This window comes from Pezoporus flaviventris, unplaced genomic scaffold (assembly GCF_033815535.1).
Source record: "Pezoporus flaviventris isolate CSIRO_AGI_PZ_B2104156 unplaced genomic scaffold, CSIRO_AGI_Pfla_v1 ptg000001l, whole genome shotgun sequence".
Taxonomy (NCBI): Eukaryota; Metazoa; Chordata; class Aves; order Psittaciformes; family Psittacidae; genus Pezoporus; species Pezoporus flaviventris.
In genome coordinates, this window is record NW_026892549.1 from 63126281 (window position 1) to 63147119 (window position 20839).

Below are 20839 nucleotides of genomic sequence, written 5' to 3' on the forward strand. Positions count from 1 at the left end.
ACCGCAGCCTGCGCCTGGCACCACATGCAGAGGCAGCTAAACCAGAACACCGGTGGAAAGCCTAGAGCAAAACTGATTTAGTCTGGTCAAAACAGTACTTCACAGCGAGCCTAGAGGCGATGCCGTGCCCCAGCCTTAGTCAGACATTGCAGAAACACCCCTAAATCAAACCCTTTCCGGAGAGGTGCTGCCAACAGGCACATAAGCCCCTAACCCCGGAGACGGATAGGCGGCGTGACCAATAGTGTTGTGCCTTTGCGAGTGCTGCGGTACCTCTGCCCAATGAGCGTGGGCTGATGGGCGGGACTTCAGGAAGTGCCTCCCAATCACGAAGGGTCGCATGTAGGCGGGACATCGGCTCAACCCGGCAGCTCAGGGCTGGGGGGGGGGACGCTGAGGAGTCAGCGCGTTGTGGGCGGGGCGTCGCCTGAGAGTTGCCAATCCCGTTTCTGGAGAGGGCGGGGTGGTGACAGCACCGCCCAATGGCGGAGGGCGCGGGGGCGGGTCCCGGCGGCGGGAAGCGGCGGTGGCGAGTGTGTGGTGGGGCTTTCGGTTGCCGAGCAGCGCACGCAGGCGGGGGAGGGTCGCTAGTGGCGACGGGCGCGGGGACGGGGCAGGCGGTCGGTCGGTCGGTCCTTCAGTCGTTTGTCTGTGTTTGCCTGCCTGCGGGGCGATGTGAAGGCGGTGGCTGGCCCCCTTCCTCCCCTCAGCCGCGCTCCCTTCGCCTCCCCTCTCTCGCGCCGTCCCTGTGGTAGCGGCTCCCGCCGGCCTCCGCGGCCGGGCCCCGCGTTATGTAGTGATCCCGGTCGGGCGGCGCTGCGGCGGCGGCGGCGGCTGCTGCTGCTGCTCATGGGGCTGCTCAGGATTATGCTGCCGCCCAAGTTGCAGCTTCTGGCGGTGCTGGTGTTCGGGGTGGCCGTGCTGTTCCTGGAGAACCAGATCCAGAAGCTGGAGGAGTCCCGCGGCAAGCTGGGTGGGTGAGCGAGCGGCGGGCTGGGGGCCGGGGCAGGGCGCGGGGGAGCGCGGAGGGGCGGCTCATCCTGCTCATACCCTTCTTCATCCTCTCATGGCTCTCACCCCCTGCGGTGTGCCGCCGGCCACCGGTCCTGGCCACTTCTCCCGTGTGGCTCCTTGTGCTGCCTGCACGCCCGGAATGATAAAAGAACTGATCGATACGCTCTGGGGACTCTGCAGAAGGGGCTGCCCGCGGCAGCCTTGGCCTTTCAGTTCGTTTGTGTGTATGTTTTGCGAGATCATGGGACCTGGGAGAGGTCGATGCAGGGAAGGTAAATATTTCTGTAGTGTGTCTAAACGGGTTTTCCTGAAAGACCTGGGGTGCTCAAAGCGATCAGGAGCAGTGGCTGGCCTGCGAGTGCCCTCTGACAGGTGCCTGGGAAGAGCAGCAGTAGTGGTGCCCACAGTGAGTCTAGCTTTGCTGCAGCGAATTAGCATCTTCTTCACGTTTAATTTCTGCTCCAAACGTTTCACTAACACCCGGCATTCGAAAAGAAAGCACAGGGTAAAGTGGAAAAAAAAAAAGGCAGTTCTTAATGGCAAATGGGTAATTTGTTTTACTCAGTTTGAATGTGAGATGCTGTGTACTGAGTGTAGTTAGTGATCTCTTAACTGTCACTGAGCTATAGTTAAACAGAATAACGATGGACTTGAAAACTCTTGTGTTAGATTTCTGTGGCTTTTCCTGCCGTAAGAAGGCCTTTTTTAGAGTAACATCTGCCTGGTAAGATGTTACTACACCTTACTACTTTGTCTGGTATACATAAGGCCACAACTTGTATAGATTTGATTTTACTTAATAAAGGGTCTCAGGGGTGTGAAAAAATGCCATTCTGAACCTAACCTGTGGTGCCTAGGGTTGTAAAAACAGAGCACTGAGACTTCTGATGTATGCAAGTGCAGAAGCTGGTTTACAAGTGTTCTTGATCAGTTTTCTCATATTATTTGACTTTACTAAGGTATTTAGACTATGAACACTTCAAGTTTGTGGGAAGGAGAGTGCACATATTGTGTTTCTACTGGTGTTAAAACTGGAAGCGGTCTTTGAGTGACATGGGAAGTTTTAACTGTGAGCTTCTAACAGCCATGTCAGCCTAACTTAAGTTGAGCTGTATGATTTTACTTCTCAGCATTTCTTTTCCAGTTTGCTGTCTCTGAACCGGATATTAGAGATTAGGACCCTGCAAATAGCAGTGGTTGACTGCGTGAGTTATGGAATGCTCTCACTCTGTGTATTCTTCAACTGAAAGTTTGTATTGCTTATAATCAAGTCATAATTTTGGGGTCTCAATAACTATAAACAAAAATTTGAAGAAGAAAATGAGTGAAATTGGAAGATAATTCAAGCAGATGTTAACATAGCACTCAGGGTTCAGTGGAATTTTGTACCCATCTGTTTTAGACTGGTTGGTACCTGTGGCTTCAGTGCCTCTGTTGCTGACAGCGTTACCTTAGGGAAATCTGCCTCCTGGCATGAAAAGATTAACGTAATGCCTGTGAAAATAAAGGATTTTGCTGGTAAAACTTCCTCTTCCTCCTTAATATATATGCAGTGGGCATGATTACCTTACATATTTAGAGGATTAAAATACACAGCTCATACTGCTTTGGGACGAGAATCTAATTACTGTGTTCTGCTGATTTTATTTGTTAAGGACAAGGGAAAACTACTGTAAAGTTTATTAAAAGATTTGCTTAGTGGGCAACTTACCAGTGATTCTCTAAAACCCATGTAAGGAGAGGAAAAAAGGCTTTCTGCAAGATTTGAACTCGGGTTCTGTTTTTGAAATGTGAAAGTATGCATTGTTAAAAAGCTTCTTGCTGTCTGAATGCCTCCCTTTTTATGTGTTTGGTCTATATTTTATGACAGAAAAATCATCATGGGAAATTTTTTTACTATCAGTGGTTGGTGACATTTCTGCTGAGGCGTAATTTGGGGAATGTTATTGTCTGAATCAAAGTAATTAGTTGGCCTAATGCAGTTGAATTCCAGTCTTTCTCCTTGCCTCCCAGAAGAATGGGGAAGGGGGATGACTGTGTGTGTGAAGAGGCAGTGATACTGTGATTTGATAACAACACAGTAGTTCTTTTGGTCATTCAGTTGTGTTTCAGTTAGACACATTGCATATTGTTTGGGTACTGGGTTTTGAACTATACTATGTGTTTGCACTGATATATATCCCATGATAAACTGTCATCTTGGAAAGTAATTGTAAGAATTAGGCACTGACTAGGAATGCTGAATGTCTTCAGATTTGATAGTAATTCTGCAGTCTTATCAGCAGTTCTCATAATATTCAACCCTACTTTCTGATAGAAAGGGGTTTATTCAATCTCTTATTGAACATATGAGCAACTTCTGATACTATTGGATGGGGTTAATTTTAGTTTCAGCATCTTGAAATTTGTTGCCTGTAACATGAAATCGGATCATGTTTCTGAGTGAAAGAAAGAATGGTAACCTCTTTGTTCCTCAGAGACTTTTTATAAGTAAAACTCAGTCATCCTGGCAAACCTTTTATCTTTTTTGTAAGTAGAGAGGTACAAGAGACAGAAGCAAATGACCATCACAAATAGTGATGCTGCTTTTTTTCTTGGTGATGAGATTATTATGATCCTAATATAATTTTAACAGGCATTTGTAAACCTTTGAGTGTCTCCATCATATGAAAGATAACTTCCTAATTAAAAAAAAAATATATATTCATTGTAACTTCTTTTCCACTTTTGGACTTAAGCTCTTTACAGATAGTTTGAGTGGTGAGATCACAAGCAGAGCCTAATTGGAACCCAGTTCCAAGCACTTTTTTGTGATATTTGTACATACAGCTATTAATCTTTCATATTATTTTCAAGTTTGCATTTAAGGGCAGCTAAATTGGCATTCTGTCTAGGCTAAGCTGTCCCTAGCTTCCAGTGAAAACTTTAATGTTTTTATTTAAGCCTACTGTACTTGCTCGTTACCTCTAGGAATGCACAACCCTAATAGAGAATATCGCATGTGAAAGGCAAATGTTGAGGTTTGCACTGTCATTCCTAGAACACATTATATTCCTGGAATATAATGTTTGACCATCCCCTTTGGTTTTTGGAAGCCTAGTAGGTGCAGCTCTGCTTCTGTTTTAAACTGACCATCTCTGCCTCTGGTTTGAACGGGTCTAGCATTAAACTTGTATCATGCCATCTCCTGCATTGCCATTAGTGGTGCGCTGGCTGAAAACACTGATCCAGCTGGAAGTAATCCATCCTTCTCTTCTCTTCCCTCCCCACAATTTTGTTGGTGGGGAGAAGGAAGAGAAGAGGGAAGTTTGCATGTGTTCTAGCTTTGATGTTAAATTGATTTGATTCTACAATAGCAAGTGCTAGAGACTTAAAATTTGAGTGGAGAGATGGGGGAAGCCTGACTCATTCAAGGAAGAGTCTGCAGGACTGATCAGAGAAGGTGAGGTTAGTAGATGGGGAAGGATTGCTCTTTGGTGGGGTGGAAGTGAAGCAATACTGCTACTTTCTAGCTTTTTAGTGATACTTATGTATTGGATTTTGAAAATAGTCCATGTCTGAATAATGTAATATACTATAACTGGGAGAGCAAGGATTGAACAACTTTATTACTGTTTCAGATGATTGCTTCAGAAACACTGGTTAGCTGTACTATGGGAGCATTTCTTCTGCTAAGTGATAAACTTACAGCTCATGGTGTTAATTCAGCACCTTGAATCCTGCATTTTTTTTTTTAGGTGGTTTCCTAGCACGTGTGGCCCTTGCTGGGGTAGTATTCTCCTAAGCACTGTGCAGGTACCTAACAAACCACTGTTCCTTTAAAGTTAAATGATTCAATTTTCCAGTGATTAAATCTTATGCTTTCTAGAAATACAAGAGTTTGTGCTGTTTTGAAATGTTGAAATAATAGGCATCTTATGTTTCTTTCATTTAGAAAAGGAATAAAAATCTCCTGCCAGTTGCATGTGTTTGGCAAACCCCTCAGAAAACTTCTTAAATTGTCCCTGTAATATGACATGCATGGTTCCTGCGTATATTATTTATACTGGAACTTCATGTATAAAGATTAGTGTGTGATCGTTGCAGTTCCCTCTGCACACAGCTATGCAAATAATATACTAGCATTTCTTTTAAAATTAGCTCTGTTGCCCAGTAGTTATTATTTTCCACTAAGTAGCCTGAGGCATTCTTTCAGAAGCTGTTTTCTTGTGTACTGACTTTCCTGAAATGAGCTTTAAGGCTGCTTCCTCAGTATATCTCCAGCCAGTTAAATGTTCTTCCACTTTGCCATGTTGGTTCTATCATACTTTTTCATTTAGTTCCCCCTTCCCATTCCCCTTCACCATGCCCCAGTCATGCCAGACACTTTCAGAATATATTTGAAATGACTTCCATACTACACTTCTACTTCCCATTGAAAAGTGTGACATAGAGGAAGTGCATGAATTTTATCTTGTGTATTTATTATGTTGATTTTTGTATTTATAACTTTTTTTGGAATAAGTGTTGCGGCTGCTGCTGTTGTATTTTCCATGAAATTGCTAATGTTGGAATTTTGACTAATACAAAACTGTGTATGTTCCCAAGAACATACCAAGCAGTTCAGACTTGCTAATGGGCTCTGAGGCTCGATCTCACTCCTTTCCGCTGGCACTCCAACATTGGTTTCTAACAGTGGAATTAAAAGGCACAACTTGTTAGACTTTCTTTTCTCTTCTGGAAGGCTACATAGAAGTAATATTAGTGGTGTTGTACCTAGTTTGCAGGTCTCATGCTTTTAGTGAAATAGGGTTGAGAATGAGTGATGTGGTGAGAGCTGTGCCTTTGTTTCTAGTCACAGATGCTGTTCTTAACAGTTACCTGGCAAGGGTCTGGTTTTTGTTAGAAATGTTTCAAGGCACTTCTGAGAGATGAAATAGAGTTGAGAAATCAGATAAAGTGTAGGTCTCCAGTGCCTGCAGCCATGGGCAGCAGTGGATGAGGTAATTGCCAGGTAAGGCACTGCATCTGTCTAGATTCTCCATAGCAAAAGGTCAGGCTTGGGCCAGTACATATATATATGTGTTTGTTTTTAACGCAGAGATTTAGGCTGTAACAAAGACTTAAGATACCATCCTTCAAGGATATCCTGGAAAAAAGCCACAGTTACAATCAGCTGTTTAGAATAGAAAAGGCTTGTTGGACAGCCAAAGAAATGCAATGCCTTGTTCTTCTTCTTTGTGAATTAATGCAACATTTCAGATTTGGTAATGGTGGTTGTGAGGCAGGGAATTCATTCAAGGCTGAGAACCTCAGGAGAAAGTGTTTAAAGGTGTTCTAGGTCCTGTTCTTCCATGTCATTGTTTTTCTATAAAGGAATGGAGATTACTGAAATCTGCCGGGCATTTCATTATTGAAATAACGTAATGTGCTTGGCACTGTAAAACAAAAAGTGGTAGCACTTCTGGGAATCAGAAAAAGCTACTTTTAATGCCTTTATTTACTGTGATAAAGCAACTAAACCAGTGACATGATGGCACAATGCCATGCCAATGCTCCCTTTGTTTTTCTTGTCTCTTTTCTACTTCTAGGCATGGTGAAAGTAAAACCTAACAAAACTAGAGACCCCAAATACTCCACTAAATTAAAATTGACTGGTTGTGCATTTTATACATGTACATGTATGTATATAAATATATATAAAATATATGTATATTAAAAAAACACCAAACCAAACCCCAAACAGCCCTTCCTAAACTACTTAAACTTTTGAGTTAGCGTAACAGGTTAAACCATTGCTTTCCAGTTTATCATGTACATCTGAAGTGAAATATATCATAGGATTTTTTACCTTCCTCATTTCAGAAAACTGACAGGTTTGCAGCTGGGTTCTGGGGGTTTTTTGCACAGCTTTGTGTTGCCCCAGGCTATTAAAGTTAGGGACATTTGAATGGTTCATGAAGTAATTTCCATATCTACTGACTGCCAACCATGAGTCACTGTTAGCCTTATTCTGGCCAGACTTGTCTTCTAATAACGAATGCCTTCCCTCAAATTCTTGCTCCTCTTTAGGAAATAGATGGCTTCTGCATATGGAGTCCTCTATGTATTATCACTTAATTGGGTCAAAAGACAGCCTTTTTATGTAACTGTGTGCAATCTGTAGTTTTTGTCACTTGCCTCAAGTGTATTTAAACGTTGTCAAAGCAGTATTAAGATAGTGGTAAGTGCTTTGCTTGAAATGTGGTGCTGTTTATCTGTTTATATATCTGAAATAGTAGCCTAGCAAGCATGGTGAAAGTGCCATGCTATAGAAAAATTGCTGAACTATTATGTGTATTTGCACTGTTTTTTCAACCATAAATGAAAGATGGCAGGGGGATTGGGGCTAGATGATCTTAAGGTCCTTTCCAACCCTAACAATTCTATGGTCCTATGAAAGACTAAGTGAAAGAAGTCCAGTGTTGAGAGAGGCATCTGAAATTTGGCCAGCTGGCTGCAGTCTTTCATAAGTATGTACAGACTCTTAACTGAAATCTGTACTACTTGCTACATAGACAGGGGGCAGCCAGTATCTTAGTCAAACCTTAGCTTTGTGTGATGCTCAAACCCATCAGTTCTGCTGGATCTGCCCACTCCCCTAAAAACTTGTGGTCCCAGGAAGTTGTGTTCAAAGCTCAGTAGCATCTGTAAAAAGGCAGTATTCAGAGAAGTCTTTATTTGCTTAGAAGAGAAAAGCCAACCTCTTTACTTACTGGAATTGGGACAGTGGTTTTCTATTCATCCCCCAACTGCTCTCTACTTGATCTTTTAAGTTTTGGAGAGCTAAAGTCCCTCCATTTGGCATTCCTATCAGTAACTGCCTGTATTAAAATGACTGCTAGTGCTGGTTACAGTTGCTATGCCCAGGCCCTTCACTAAAGGTAGAAATTCTCAGTACTTGTGGATGCATTCATGTTGCACATATATGTAAGGTTTTGTGTCTCGAATATGCTTACTTTCTGGACATCAGTGTTAACTGCAGGATGTGCCCTTGAGCGTCAGGATCGGGATTCATATTGAGTGTCTGTATGTTCCCAAGTAATTAATTCATTGCTGTAGTTTAGCTTTTATGGCTATAAATTAACAGCCCATTTTTACTTTAAACATATTGTTTGCAAGTATGTCTATAGGAAGTCCAACTACATCTGCATGTCTTTTTATTGTCTCTAGTATTCAGTGTACTGTTATTGTACTTACTTTGCAGTATCTTCGTGACATGTTTCCAATAGCATTACTGCTATAATAATTATAATTCAAGCTTTCTGTTAGTGATAAAATTCATCATGAGCAGCAAGGAGAGTCTAAGGCAGTGAAAGGCTTAATAAGATAATGAAATTACAAAAAGTATTTGAAAAGAAGCTATCACTTTGGCCCAGTCTTTTTCTGCCTTCCTTTACGTCCCCTGCCTTTCTCTATCCAGTTAGTTTAAAATGACAGCTGACATCCTTATACTTTTTTAATCAACTTGCTGTTTAATTCTGAATACTAATTTGTGTTGAAACATATGTAAAACTTAAGTGCTGTTTTGATAAAACAGCTTTTGATGATTTTGAAGTGTTTATGCAAACCTTGTGCATAATTGCTGTAAAACTGTAAAGAGTGTGGGGATGGGATCTAGGTTCCATAAATTAAAATGCATCTCTTCCCCATTTACTTCTTCTCTCCAAAGATCTTATTTTATTCTTCCTTTTTTTTTTTTAATATATATACATATATCTAAAAATACATAGGGAGAGTGAGCAGTATATAAATTTATAATGTATATTGTAATAAATATAAACCTTATATATGTATTTATTACACTAATTTGCTGTGTGTTCCAATGTTGTAGTATAGGACTGATCTTTCTTGGACGACAGATCGAAAGGCAGTAGCATTTCATTTCACTTCACTTGGAAAAAGGTGCAAAAAGGCTGTTGTGAACATGAAGGAACTTGGAGATATGAGAGCAACTGAAGAGAGATTATGCTTGTTCCTCTCACTTACTGCAAAGTGGAGAGGGAAATCCACCTTCATTTTCTTCTCTCCTGATTTTTTCCGCTGCATATCTTTCCATTTTCAGTATTTCCAATACCTTCCGTTCTGGATATATTGTTGTTGAGCATATTCAGAGCAGTTGCATAAATTGCATAGCTGTATTTGGAATACTTGCATTTCTTTACATTGAATCTTTACATTGAGGGGTTTTGAAGACAGTTTTGCAGTAGTAGAAGTCTCTTTTTGCAAAATATGGCATTTGCCATGGGTTTTAATATACAAAACATTAATCAGCACTTGATTGTGTTATCTTGGAGTTGATTTTGATCATTCATTCTGAGCAAAGGTTTTCTGTAATTCTGAGAAGGATTTACATATTTAGAGTAAAAGGGAATGAAATCAAAAAGTAGGATGTGAAAGTGATAGAATCTTATTCTGACACATAAAAGAGACCAAAAAGTGTCTCCAGAACAAAACAAAGCAGTCTTAAGATTTTGACTTCCTTAGCATTTGAATGACAGATGTATATTGCGGAGAAAATAACTTCTTGGAGGATCTAATTTGAACTTTTTGATTCCTTCAGAAAATGGGGAATGATTTTTGCAAAAGCTGATATCCTTCCATTGTCTGTGGGAACACTAGGATCTTACAAGGTTTTATTCCCATGCTGAAGGACAAAAGCAGTCCACCTTGTCTCTTGACAAAAACTCAGTCACAAGTTTATGATCACTTTCTGAAGATGTGGCTTTGTACATGGTACACAACACAGCCTGTGAGAGCATCCATGGCTTTTGAAACAAAGTCATAATGTCAGGTTTTTTGTATGGTGGTGCAGAATGAAGTGGTTCATTGGTAGAGTCTTATTTCAGCTGCACTCCTGCTGACAGCTTTGGCGCCAACATTTTTCATTGTCTCATTTGTCATTAAGCCTTCAGCAGTGTGTGCTCTTACAAGTGAGAAAAGATGTTTTCCTGGCAAAATACCTATACTTGTATACTATTATTGATACATTATCTGATGTGCTGAGATGACCATAGCACTGAAATGCTTTCCCTTAAACAAGTTACTGCCTTTGGGAATACTGAATGTCTTTATGATGCCTTATAATTTGCCCCTTTTTATTTATTGAAAAAATAAAAATCAGCCAAACAAAAGAAAATTACAAAGCCCTCCTGCTTATCTGAGAATAATTTAGTGTATTTTAATAGGTTTTTAGGCAAATTAACTCCTTTCTATTAACTTTGGTGATGCTGCCAATAAGGCATGCTTTTGAAGATAAGTACCTAATAAATAGCTTGCTGTCTCATGATGAAGCAATTAGATCTTGCTGTCCAATTTGATGATTTCGAAGTACATAAAGTGGGATTGGACTGAGTATGTTTCTGGACTGCATTTTACTTACAAAGGTAGCATTTTAAGAGTAGATATGTATTTGCCTTTTGGAGAACGTTTTTGTCTACAAAATGACCACTAGGAGTATGATAATTCAGTAAGAATCGGCATGTTCTATATTTGTACTGTCTTCCTACTTCTATTAAAAGGAATTTTATGTTTTTTAAGTAGTTCTGGACTTCCTTCCCTTTGCTCTCTAAGTTGTTAATCTTAACAGGCTTCTTGTGCAGCTGCTGTTGGTTTGAGTGAAGACAAAACTTGTAGTAGCTTCCGTGTTCTAGCATGACCTGTTTAAGGTTTAAAGTTATCTTTATCTGGAGTGTACTTCGTGTTCTTGCTTGATCAAGCTGTAAAAAAAACCCCCAAACCAACCAACCAAAGAACCCACAAGAAAAATTCTAGCATACTCCTTCATTTATGCTTGTAGGTTAAGGTTTATAGTCTGTTCAATGTGTATGTAGTGTCTAGGCATTTTCTGCTATGAGGAGTACCAGAATGCCTTACTTTCTAATAGGCTAGTAGTACTTACTCTAGTTGTTGAAGTGCCTCACAAGCATGGTTTATGAGCCAAAAGCAAAGACTGAGTGACCAGAAATACCTGTCTAACCTTACATTTAAACACAGCAGTGTTCATAACCTGTCATGTCTGGTACAGACTTGAATTTTATCTTTGAAAGTATTCAATGGCCAAAGCAGTTAGGGTTATGTAAAAAATTTTCCACAGAATTCAGTTGGAGCAGTGCTTATTCCAAAGTTTTGAAATTTGAGGAGAGATTTTGGAGAGGTTAATGAAGTAAAATTGCTGTCAGTCATGGAGGTGCGTAAGAGGGCTAGAGAAGACACAAGACCCAATGGATGAGCTGTCAAGGTTACCAGTGGGAGCATAAAATGCTCCTCTGCCAGCAGAGATCAGAGCATGGAGCATGAAGTTAAAGCACTCTTAATTTCAGTTTAGTTTAATGTTTTGGGCTTTGAGCTGTAGAGGTGGCATATGTTTGTTTCTGGACAGAAAAGGGCAGCCACCCCTTCAACTAACCCAGAAAAAATTGGTCAAGGATATTTGTCTGGCTTCTTAGTTATTCATGAGACATGTTAAATGCATTTGGCCTAAAGGCAAATTTATCTTGTAAACGCATGGTCAAGCTTAGAGGAGACTGTTAAAGATGAACTTTTGAAGAGGGGAAATGAGGAGTAGAAAGGATGTGTATGTGAGGATCAGTATGACTTTCACATGTGAGCTATCCACAGTCTCTGATCCCAGCAGAAAGGCAGAGAGTGTTGGGGAATACTCTTATTTTCAAGGCTTGCTTTACTCTTGTCTAAGAGTCTGAAAAGGTACTTGCTTCTGTTCCTCTTGCTTTATTTTTGTCCTCTGTAATGCAGTTATACCATCCTCTCCTTTCTGATGTGAAAGACAAACGTAAAGCTGAGGTGATGGTTTAGCAGAAAGAAAGGGTAAATCAAAGAGCAAAACATTTAAATGTATCCTCTTTTGGTTTTCCTGTCTCTGCTTTCCAAACCATACTCTGTAAAACATGGTCTTGCTAACGTGTTTGTGGGAGCAGTTTTCTAAACGTTTGTGGCCACTGAGCAACCCAAAGCATTGTTTCTGGTGATTTTTATGTGCCTACTTATGTGTGATTGTGCCTACTTACAGTGCAGATGACAAGGCAGTCTTAATACGAGAATTAGGAAAGAGAAATAGATGCTAAATTATTCACATACCAAGTTTAAAGAAAAAAAAACATGTGAAGGAGGAATGAAGATAATGAAAGAAATATTTTCTTTATTTTTTAATTGTTCTAAGCCATAGAAAAAAGTCCTTAGAAACTGCATAACCATTTTTATATTTTCCAGGAGCATTAATGGTGATGGTTTGGGAGTTTTAAATGCATACACTCTGACTGGTGAAAACTTGTGTCAAGGATGCAGTTAAAAGCACGTATTGTTTTGTGATAAGCAATGGGGTGTAATAAACTTAAATTTCTTAAACTGGTGCTATAAAATTTCCATATGAAATATTTGTTTTGTTGGAGATGAGCAGAAAAGGTTTTAAATGTTAAACTGAGATAGAAACACCATTTTTCAAGAATTCATATTGGAAAACAGGGTACTTTTTTGGATTTGCTTCCTCTCATTCTTATGTCATCTTAAACCAATATGTAAATAAAAATAGCGCTTACATAATGGGCTTTTTAAGTCTGGAAAAAAACCCTAAATGTCTGACAACATGACACAAGCAACAAAATCTGTCCAGTGTTCATATAGCAGCAGGAATGTGAAATGCAATGACTGTTCCTGTATCTCTTTTACTTAATATATATTAAGTATGTGCATGTAAATGTAAACATGAGATGGCACTCTAGAGATAACTAGTATGCAGGAGAAGCCTGTAAGAAAATCCAGGAATTTATTTGGATGAGTTTTCTACCCTTGATGGAATGGCGTATCTATAAACTTTCTGCAAATTCTATTAATCCTTCAACATTTGCTGTATCAGGTTCCACAATTAAATAGTGACATAAAATGGCAATATTTGACTTCTCTATAGAAAAATGTCTAGACCTCACAACATATGTATCAGGCAGAACTAGCAGGTAGTTTAGAGCTTCACCAACTGATAAGCCTTAACCAAGCACACTCATAAAATGGTACAGAGAGACTGTTCTTTTTCAGTTGTTCAGAACCTTTGTTACAAAGAATTTGAGGATCTAAAACCCCTGTGATATTTAAGGATTGGAAATGCACTGATTTTGAACCTGACTGAAATGTTGTCTTGTGTAATTTAGTGGCACCCTTCATAATTTTCCTCTGGTATTTAATATATGACATTTTATGGTGACAAGACTTTAAGCTACTGCATGCTGTGCAAGATGGAGAATGGGGACATAATATGTATATGAGTGGGTTGTATATGTGTCTTGGTTTTGTCCCAGGAAGACCCTCTTACAGGTTTGAAGTATTTGGTTTGGTTTCAGAGCAAGAATCCTTGGAAGTAGTTTGTAGACAGAAAGAACTTAAGGATTGAAGGATAATTATTTCCCTCACTTTATCGCTGCTTCCTGTTTGATCTAAGTGCAAAGTCAAAATTAGCTAAAAATATCCCAACATTCCATGGAAATTATGGAACTTTAGTTATTTCCAATTGCAGAGTTTTTAGGAGATGTCTCATTCAAGAATTGTTAGCTTATGTCAAACAACATGGGGATTAGTTGTCGAAAGTATTCTTGGATAATGGTGGCTGTTTTTCTCCAGCAAGTTCTTTAGAAAACAAGGAACAGTTGGCACTTTTCCAAACTATGACTGAGCTTACTGCAATAATCACACGTTATTGCTATTGTTTCATTGTACTCTGCTGCCTTGACAGCAGTACTGATCTTATAAATGTAAAAATTACTTAGGCTTTGATTCCTTTATTTACCTAAGAGATAGTGTGATCTAAAGCAAACTTCCTCAACTGCACTTTAGTACGTATTAATAACTGTGGTTGTAACTTCCATAGGCATCACCAAGTAGTTGTGTTTCTAAACTAGGATCAGACACAATTATGTGTAGTCTAGTAGTTAAAGCCTTAAGTAGATGCTTAGCATTCTAGGTTTGATTTTGAGGTTGTTTGTGTGTTTGTTTTAACTGCAGGCTTATTTCAGGTGAATTTAGAGTACTTTAGATTTATTTTCTTTAATACAGGGATTGTTTTGACCAGAAAATTTCAGTGCAACTTGTACTTGAGAATTTGTTTTGGTGGATGCACACACGCATTAACAGTTCTGGGGGCAGTCTTGTGACTGGGATTTTTTGTTTTAGAATAGTTGGAATAAAACTATGCAGTTACACTGTCTTTCACAGCTGGTTGTTAAAGAGCTAATCTTTGTTTTGGTGTAGAAGTGCCTATTGGGATTGGTGGTGTTTTGGGGGTGGGGGTGGGTGTGGCAGTGATGCTGTTTTGTTGGGTTTTTTTTTTAAGTGAACATCCAAGAAGAACATTTATTAATGCCAGCTTCTGGAGGGGTATTTTCTAATGAAAATTTCAGAACTTTTGCCTTGAGTGCTCTAAGAACCACTGGGTCAACAAAATGCATGTGGCTTTCCTTGTTTGCAAGGTTTATGGAAATTCTCCCTTTTATGCTCTGTGAGCCTTGGCTACGATGTTAGAATGAAGACTGTTTCTTATGGCAAGTTTGCCATTTTATGGGTTAATTTGTGAACCACTGACTGAACAGAACAACTTTTACAGACTATAAAGTGCAGCCTTGTAACATGGAGTAACAATCAAATAAAACAGAGTCTGCTGGGCAAAGTAATTTTTCCGCTAAAGAGTCTGTACTTGAAACAGTGGGAAGGTTTGGGCTGTAGAGTCTTGTGATGATTCATATCAATACAAGAGATGGTGGGATGAGAGAAGGTTAGTACTAATGGTGTGGGCCATTATAGGCCATCAAGCATGGAAACATTCATAACACTTCTGCCTCTGCTCCCTCTGTCTGTGGAGTCCCAAAGATATAGCTGATAGGTTTATATGAGGGGGGAAATAAATGACAAAGTCTTCATGTGTCAAATGGAAAGTAATTTAAAAAAAATCCATAGGGAGCACCTAGTACAGGAATTATACAGCCTGTCTGTTTGATCCATGTCCTTCAAAGGTATATTGCAGGTATGTGACATTACAAACTTGTATATATACAAAAAGCCACTGCTTGTTTTTATATTCATGTTTAAACTGGGTATTTCTCCATACAATTGGGGAAATACTGCTATGGGTAGAAAATCTCTGTCAGGTGACACAAGGATATCAATAGGAACTGCTTAGTCTCTCTTATCGTGTTTAAAGCTGCGTGAATTAGGTTTGAATGAGCCAGTACATTTACTCAGGCTACGTTGGTCTCTTTTGAAGATACGAGCTTGGCTTCTCTAAGCATATTTCTTCTGCCCCACACCTTACTTGCGTGTTTCTGAAGTGCTGCATTTATGATGAGATTTAAGCATCAGTCTGTTCATGAACTATGTTCAGTAGGCATTGAAATAAAAGTTTTATAAGGTAGTGACTTTTTAGATTAATTGGAATTAAGCTGATTAAATTAACGTTTCAGAGGAGAGAGTGTATGTTTAGAAGATTGATGATGGCTTCAGGGGTAGTATAATTTCTGTGCAGTATCTCACAATAAAATCATGCTCTTGAAGACTTTCCTGTGTTTTATATATATATGAACAAATGTATTATGCTTATGATTCTGTTCCTTAAACAAGCAGGAGTCTGTCAGCCTTGGGAACTCACTGGCTATTTCAAGAATTTAACATGCTTTGACATTTCCATGGTTTCTTCCTGTGAGCAGCTTGAATACCACTTACTCAGCAGTAAGTTAAATAAAATCAGCTAAGGAGAACAGCATACTGTAAATGATGCTGGTAACAAAAAAGACATGTAAAATTGCTTGTAAGATTATAACGTTTCATAACATTCTGGAAAACAACGTCTTAGGTATTGATTTTTTTTTTCCCTATTTTTTTCCTCTTGTCTGCAAAGATGAAATGTAGTCTTTCAAGGAATCTTATTCCTTCCTTGAAGACTTGCTATATTGATCTGAAACCACAGAACTGAACTTGATCATACTTTAGCAGTTCTCCTCTAATGACAGTATATGGCCCTACTGTTTCAGTGGAACACTTGCTGTAGTATTTCTGTTACTGGAATTTGTGGAACAGCCAGAGAGGGACTTCTCTAAAACTCCCTTATGAGGTACTGCAAATGGAATAGTTCACTGACATCTGTATGAATGGATAGCAGACCTCTGCAGATGTGATTTCTTAGTCATGCTTGATGGAAGCATACCACCAGCTTGCTCCAGAATAAAGCCGTGGGAGAAGAGAGGTGTTGAGTAACCCCTGCATGAATACCAATTTCTGTTTGCTCTTTTTGGCCTGGTGCTCCGTTTATTGCAGGCCAGCTAACGTGTAAATTTAGGTTTTCAGTGATAAATACGAGAAAACTTACATTCTCCCTGGGAACAAAGGACAAGACAATTCCTTCTCTCTGACCCCCTTTGCCAGATGAAGAATTTAAGGGCTGCTGCATATGAATTATTCCCCTTGACTGCTATGTTAGCTGTTGATGCAAGGCCTTGCTGTTACTCTAATAATGTGCTAAGTTTAAAGAAGTATAGGACTTACCATTAATGAGGGAGGTTTTTCTTCTGTCTGGAAAAAAAAAAAAAAAAGAGGTGAAAATTCATAAGCAAACATACATGAAGGCTTGTGGTGGTGTTTTTTGATGTCTGGTTCTTGAAACAAAGGAAGTACAGAAGGTCAGAAGAGCAGTGTAGAATTTTGGTGCTTTCCAGCCTCACATGGTCTCTTACCTCCGTTGTCATAAGCCTGTTGCTTTAGAACATGGGAATATGTTTGTAATCTCTCAGTGGAAAGAAAGAGGAATTGCGTAAATTTGAGAGTAACAAATAATATCTTAAGCTTATGGCAGTGTATAAGCAATAACAGCGTTACTGTATTTTTAGGCATAACAATCTGCAGGGTGAGGATAGACAACTGAATGATGTCAATATGCAATCTTGGATTTGGGGAAGTAAACCCAGCAGGTCGAAGTAACTGAAACCGAGCCTGTTCAATTTACAGTCTCTGAACAGATTTTTCTATTTTGGAAACCATGCAATATAAATTTAACATTAAATCAACAGATAATTTTAACTGTAGACATGTCTGCATGAACCATGTTTTTAAGTCCTACTGTAGTGAAATTTATGCCAGGAAAATGGGCCTCAACTGAAACAAACAAGCCCATTATAAAACATACAGTCTGAAGTTTTGAAAACTTTAAATATCCAAAGTGTTTGTTCTTCTTCAATGCACAGGAAAACGGTTAATAATGTCAGTACTGGTTGGGAACAAAATGAATTCAGGATGATGCACTCTTGTGTAATATAAACTCTTGCAGAAAGTGGTGTTACCAAGAGAACATAAAACACTAAGCAGATGTATTGTTGCACAGAAATTATAAAGGCATGTTAGGCACACAGAGCTACTGAAATGAAATAGGAGCTAGACAGTGAATTTGATATTCCTCCCCTTCCCTATTGCCGTTGGGCTGTTCTCATGTTCATCACACGAGAAACTGTTATTGTATGGTTTCACAGCATTTTAACTGAAGGAGGAGAGTGTTACCTTGACACTGTCTGGAACTGTATGATCTTGTGTTGCATATTAAATAGTAAAAGGTTTTGAAGCTAAAGTTTCAACAGTAAAAAAACCCGATTGCCTTGCCAGTCTTTAATAAAGCCACATGGTAAGGCTGGTATCAATAGTAAAATTGATTAATCTGTGGTGTCCTCCTGCAGTTAGATTTCTTAAGCTTCTAATATGGTCACATGGATGCAGTAGCACCTAGGGGGTTCTCTTGCATTTTATTTAAGTGTGTATGCATATGTACATATAAACTTAAATGCTGAACAAGTCTGTTTTTAAAATAAATAAATAAAAGTTTTATTGCTTGGAAACTGCTTTAATGTGTTTTGGAATAGCGCAGTTTAAGTCCTGGAGTGATGGGGCCTGTGTGGGCTTTTAAAAAACAACCACATGGTGTGACCTCTGCAGGTATCTCCTCCTTTCCATCTGATTCCTGCTCTGTCTAATGCTTTAGAGGGCTGAATAGTAGCTGAAAGAGGTTTGTAATGTTTTCTAAAGCCTTTCTGTGCTCTCAATTAGCTGAAAAAAAATCTCAGTCTTTTGAGGATTATGATGAGAATTGTTACTTGTATTTTTTACTGCACATTAATTCATGGTTTGAGCTTGTGGTACGTGCTTTTGTGTTTTAGGGGCTGTGGTGCACAGTTTGATAACAGTGGGCTTTTCAGGGGAAAAATCTCTCCATACCAGCTGACTGGGTAACGGCAGGTGAAACTGAGCTTTGTCGTATCTAAATGTATTTGGAGAGAACAATCCCACATTTACAGATTCTGAATCATCTGCCCTTAATGAGGAAGGAGTTCTTGGAGTTACAGATGTTAACTCTATAAAGTTCAGATCAGTTCTCAACAGTGGTCAGAAATAGATGGATCGTGCTGAAAGCTGTTAAGAACAAGTCAAGAACCACATGAGGATTCTTTTTTCCATTGAATACAGCAGTTCTGCTGTGTTGCCTTTTCTTGCCCTTCATCTTGGAAAAGATTATAGCAGAGTTGGAAAAGATATATGAACGGTGACGATAATGAAAGAAACAAAGCATCTCCCATATAGGGAAAGAATAAGTAGACTAAGGCTCATCTGACTTGGGAAAACATGTTAGGAAATGAAAGGTAGAAGTCTGTAAAATCATGAGTAGCATAGAAATAGTGAGCAAGGAATGCTTATTGTGGAAGTGTAGGAAATGATCAAAAGTAAACTATTGGTTGATAGCTTCAAAAATACTGAAACAAGCTGTTAAACTGTAGAACACAATGGCACAGCATGTTGTGATTATTGAAATACTCAGAGAAACTAGGGGTGGAAAAATCACTGATCTGAAAATTTGTTATTCTGCTATCTTGGAAGCAGGTGAACAATGGTAAATATATCAGGTAGATATGACCGTGTGCTTGACCTGGTTTTACGTCTTCTCCAGACATCCACTGGCCTTTATCAGAAACAGGACATTGGAGCTTTGGTCTTAAAACAGTCAAGCCTGTTAGGTAATGTATGCACCAGGCCACTTTCCTTAAATGCCATGTGTCCCTTAATGCCTCCTATTTTATCCTTTTCCTGCAAGGGCTTGCCTGACAGTTCTTCAGTATTGTGTAGATTTGTAGCTGTTGCCTCTCCAGAAGGTAACTGAAGACTTGCTTTCCTTTGTTTGTCACTAGTCACTTAAATGTCGAGTGGTACATGGCAAAATTTCTTCCGGGAGGGGATCTAATCTTGCTTTGAAACTATCATCAAGAAATGGAGCATTTTCTTTGCTCATTTATGAATAACCTTTCTAACCTTTCACTACTTTGAAATAAGGCCTTAATTTCTTAAAATTTGGACATTGTTGGTATCAGGTTACAGCTACTGGATCTTGCTATAATGTTCTCTATATTCGCTCCCCACCACCCTGCAGTACTTTTCCCTGTGAAAGTACTTGCATCCTGTAGTCATCTCACTTCTCAATCTCTTAAAAACTAACCACACTGAATTCCCTAAGCCTGTTATTCTAAGGTAGCTTTCTGATCCTTGAGTCATTTTTATGGCACTTCTGCACTCTCTCTAGCTTTCCACCAAGCACTTTAAAATGTGGACAGAAATACTCTGCAGTGTTTCGGTCACAGCCTCCTCCCTGCCATGCACTCTTGTTTTTTGTCTCTTCTGTCCTCCTGACCTATCTGAGGATGCTGTTTGTGCGTGTGGTTGAATGGCAGCATTCCAAAGCTGCAGATTATGGTAGAAGTGGCTGGTTGTGTTAACCAGAGACCATGCTCTGACATCCCTCATTTTTTACTGAATTGAAACAGTAGATAGAGTTCAGATAACAGTCGCATTCTATGAAATGGAAAGCAGAGAATTTATTGTATTATCTCCAAACTAAAACCACCAATAAAGTCAGTTTCCATTTATTTGCTAGATACTAGTGACTTACTTTGTAAATCAAAATAGAGAGCTTTTATAGGATGGAGGTGAAAGTGTAGCTAAAACTTCCCCAACAGCTTTAAAGAGTTGATCCTTGCAGTATTTACTGATTTATTTGAATGGTAGGAAAAACCTATCATCACCATCTATCAAATACTGTGAATATTTTTAATGTGGGGTTTCTAGTTCCAGTCCAATACCATGATAGTTGAGCTTGTATGCGTATTTGTGCCAGTGTGCATCTTTTATTTCTGAGCTGGTTTCAGTTTTGGCCACATGACACTTAAGGATGCAATAGGATTTCTTTATAGAAGAAAGCAAACCAGACAACCAGATCTTAATTTTAAAGGTCTGAGTAGCATTTGGACAGTGTTTAAATGTGTGCGAGTTGAGTATTTATTTGAAACACTGCGTAATTTTCAGTGTTACAGCAGGATGAAACATGATAGGGCACGGTTAAGGGTGAGTGATGGATAACGGTGAAGTAGTGTGTTGGTGGAATAAATAACAGATCTTAAGATAACATTTCTTTATTACTTGTAATAGTACAGTGAAAGAGAAAGAAGCTCACCCTTTTATCTCTCAGGTGGTTTTTTGATTGTATTTCCTTAATAAAAACGGTTTCCCCAGTTTTTCCTTGAGAAAGTAGTTAGGCTTTTTGGATTTCATAATTGACAAGTGGTACTTCTGCTGTTTGACTACCTTAAATATTGGAAATGTAATTTCTTCTCCTTGAGAGGAGGGCAACAGTTAACTTTCCTGCCTCAGTGTTCTCATTTCTGTTTGTGATGCGCTTGAGCTGGAGGTAGCTTGTATTTCTGTTCCATAGCTGGTATTATAGCTTGTA

At 39.2% G+C, this 20839-nt stretch overlaps 1 protein-coding gene across 2 annotated transcripts in view; it reads left to right on the forward strand.

The window, feature by feature from the left end:
• Positions 1 to 663: 663 nt before the first annotated feature.
• HS2ST1 (heparan sulfate 2-O-sulfotransferase 1) overlaps positions 664 to 20839 on the forward strand; it is an 83052-nt gene continuing 62876 nt past the window's right edge. For both annotated transcript variants that reach the window (XR_009744924.1, XM_061462222.1), the window contains exon 1: positions 664 to 973. Coding sequence is in view for 1 of the 2 variants with exons in the window: in XM_061462222.1 (XP_061318206.1) it covers positions 850 to 973 (124 nt within the window). In the remaining variant the exon portion in view is untranslated. The remainder of the gene's footprint in view (positions 974 to 20839) is intronic.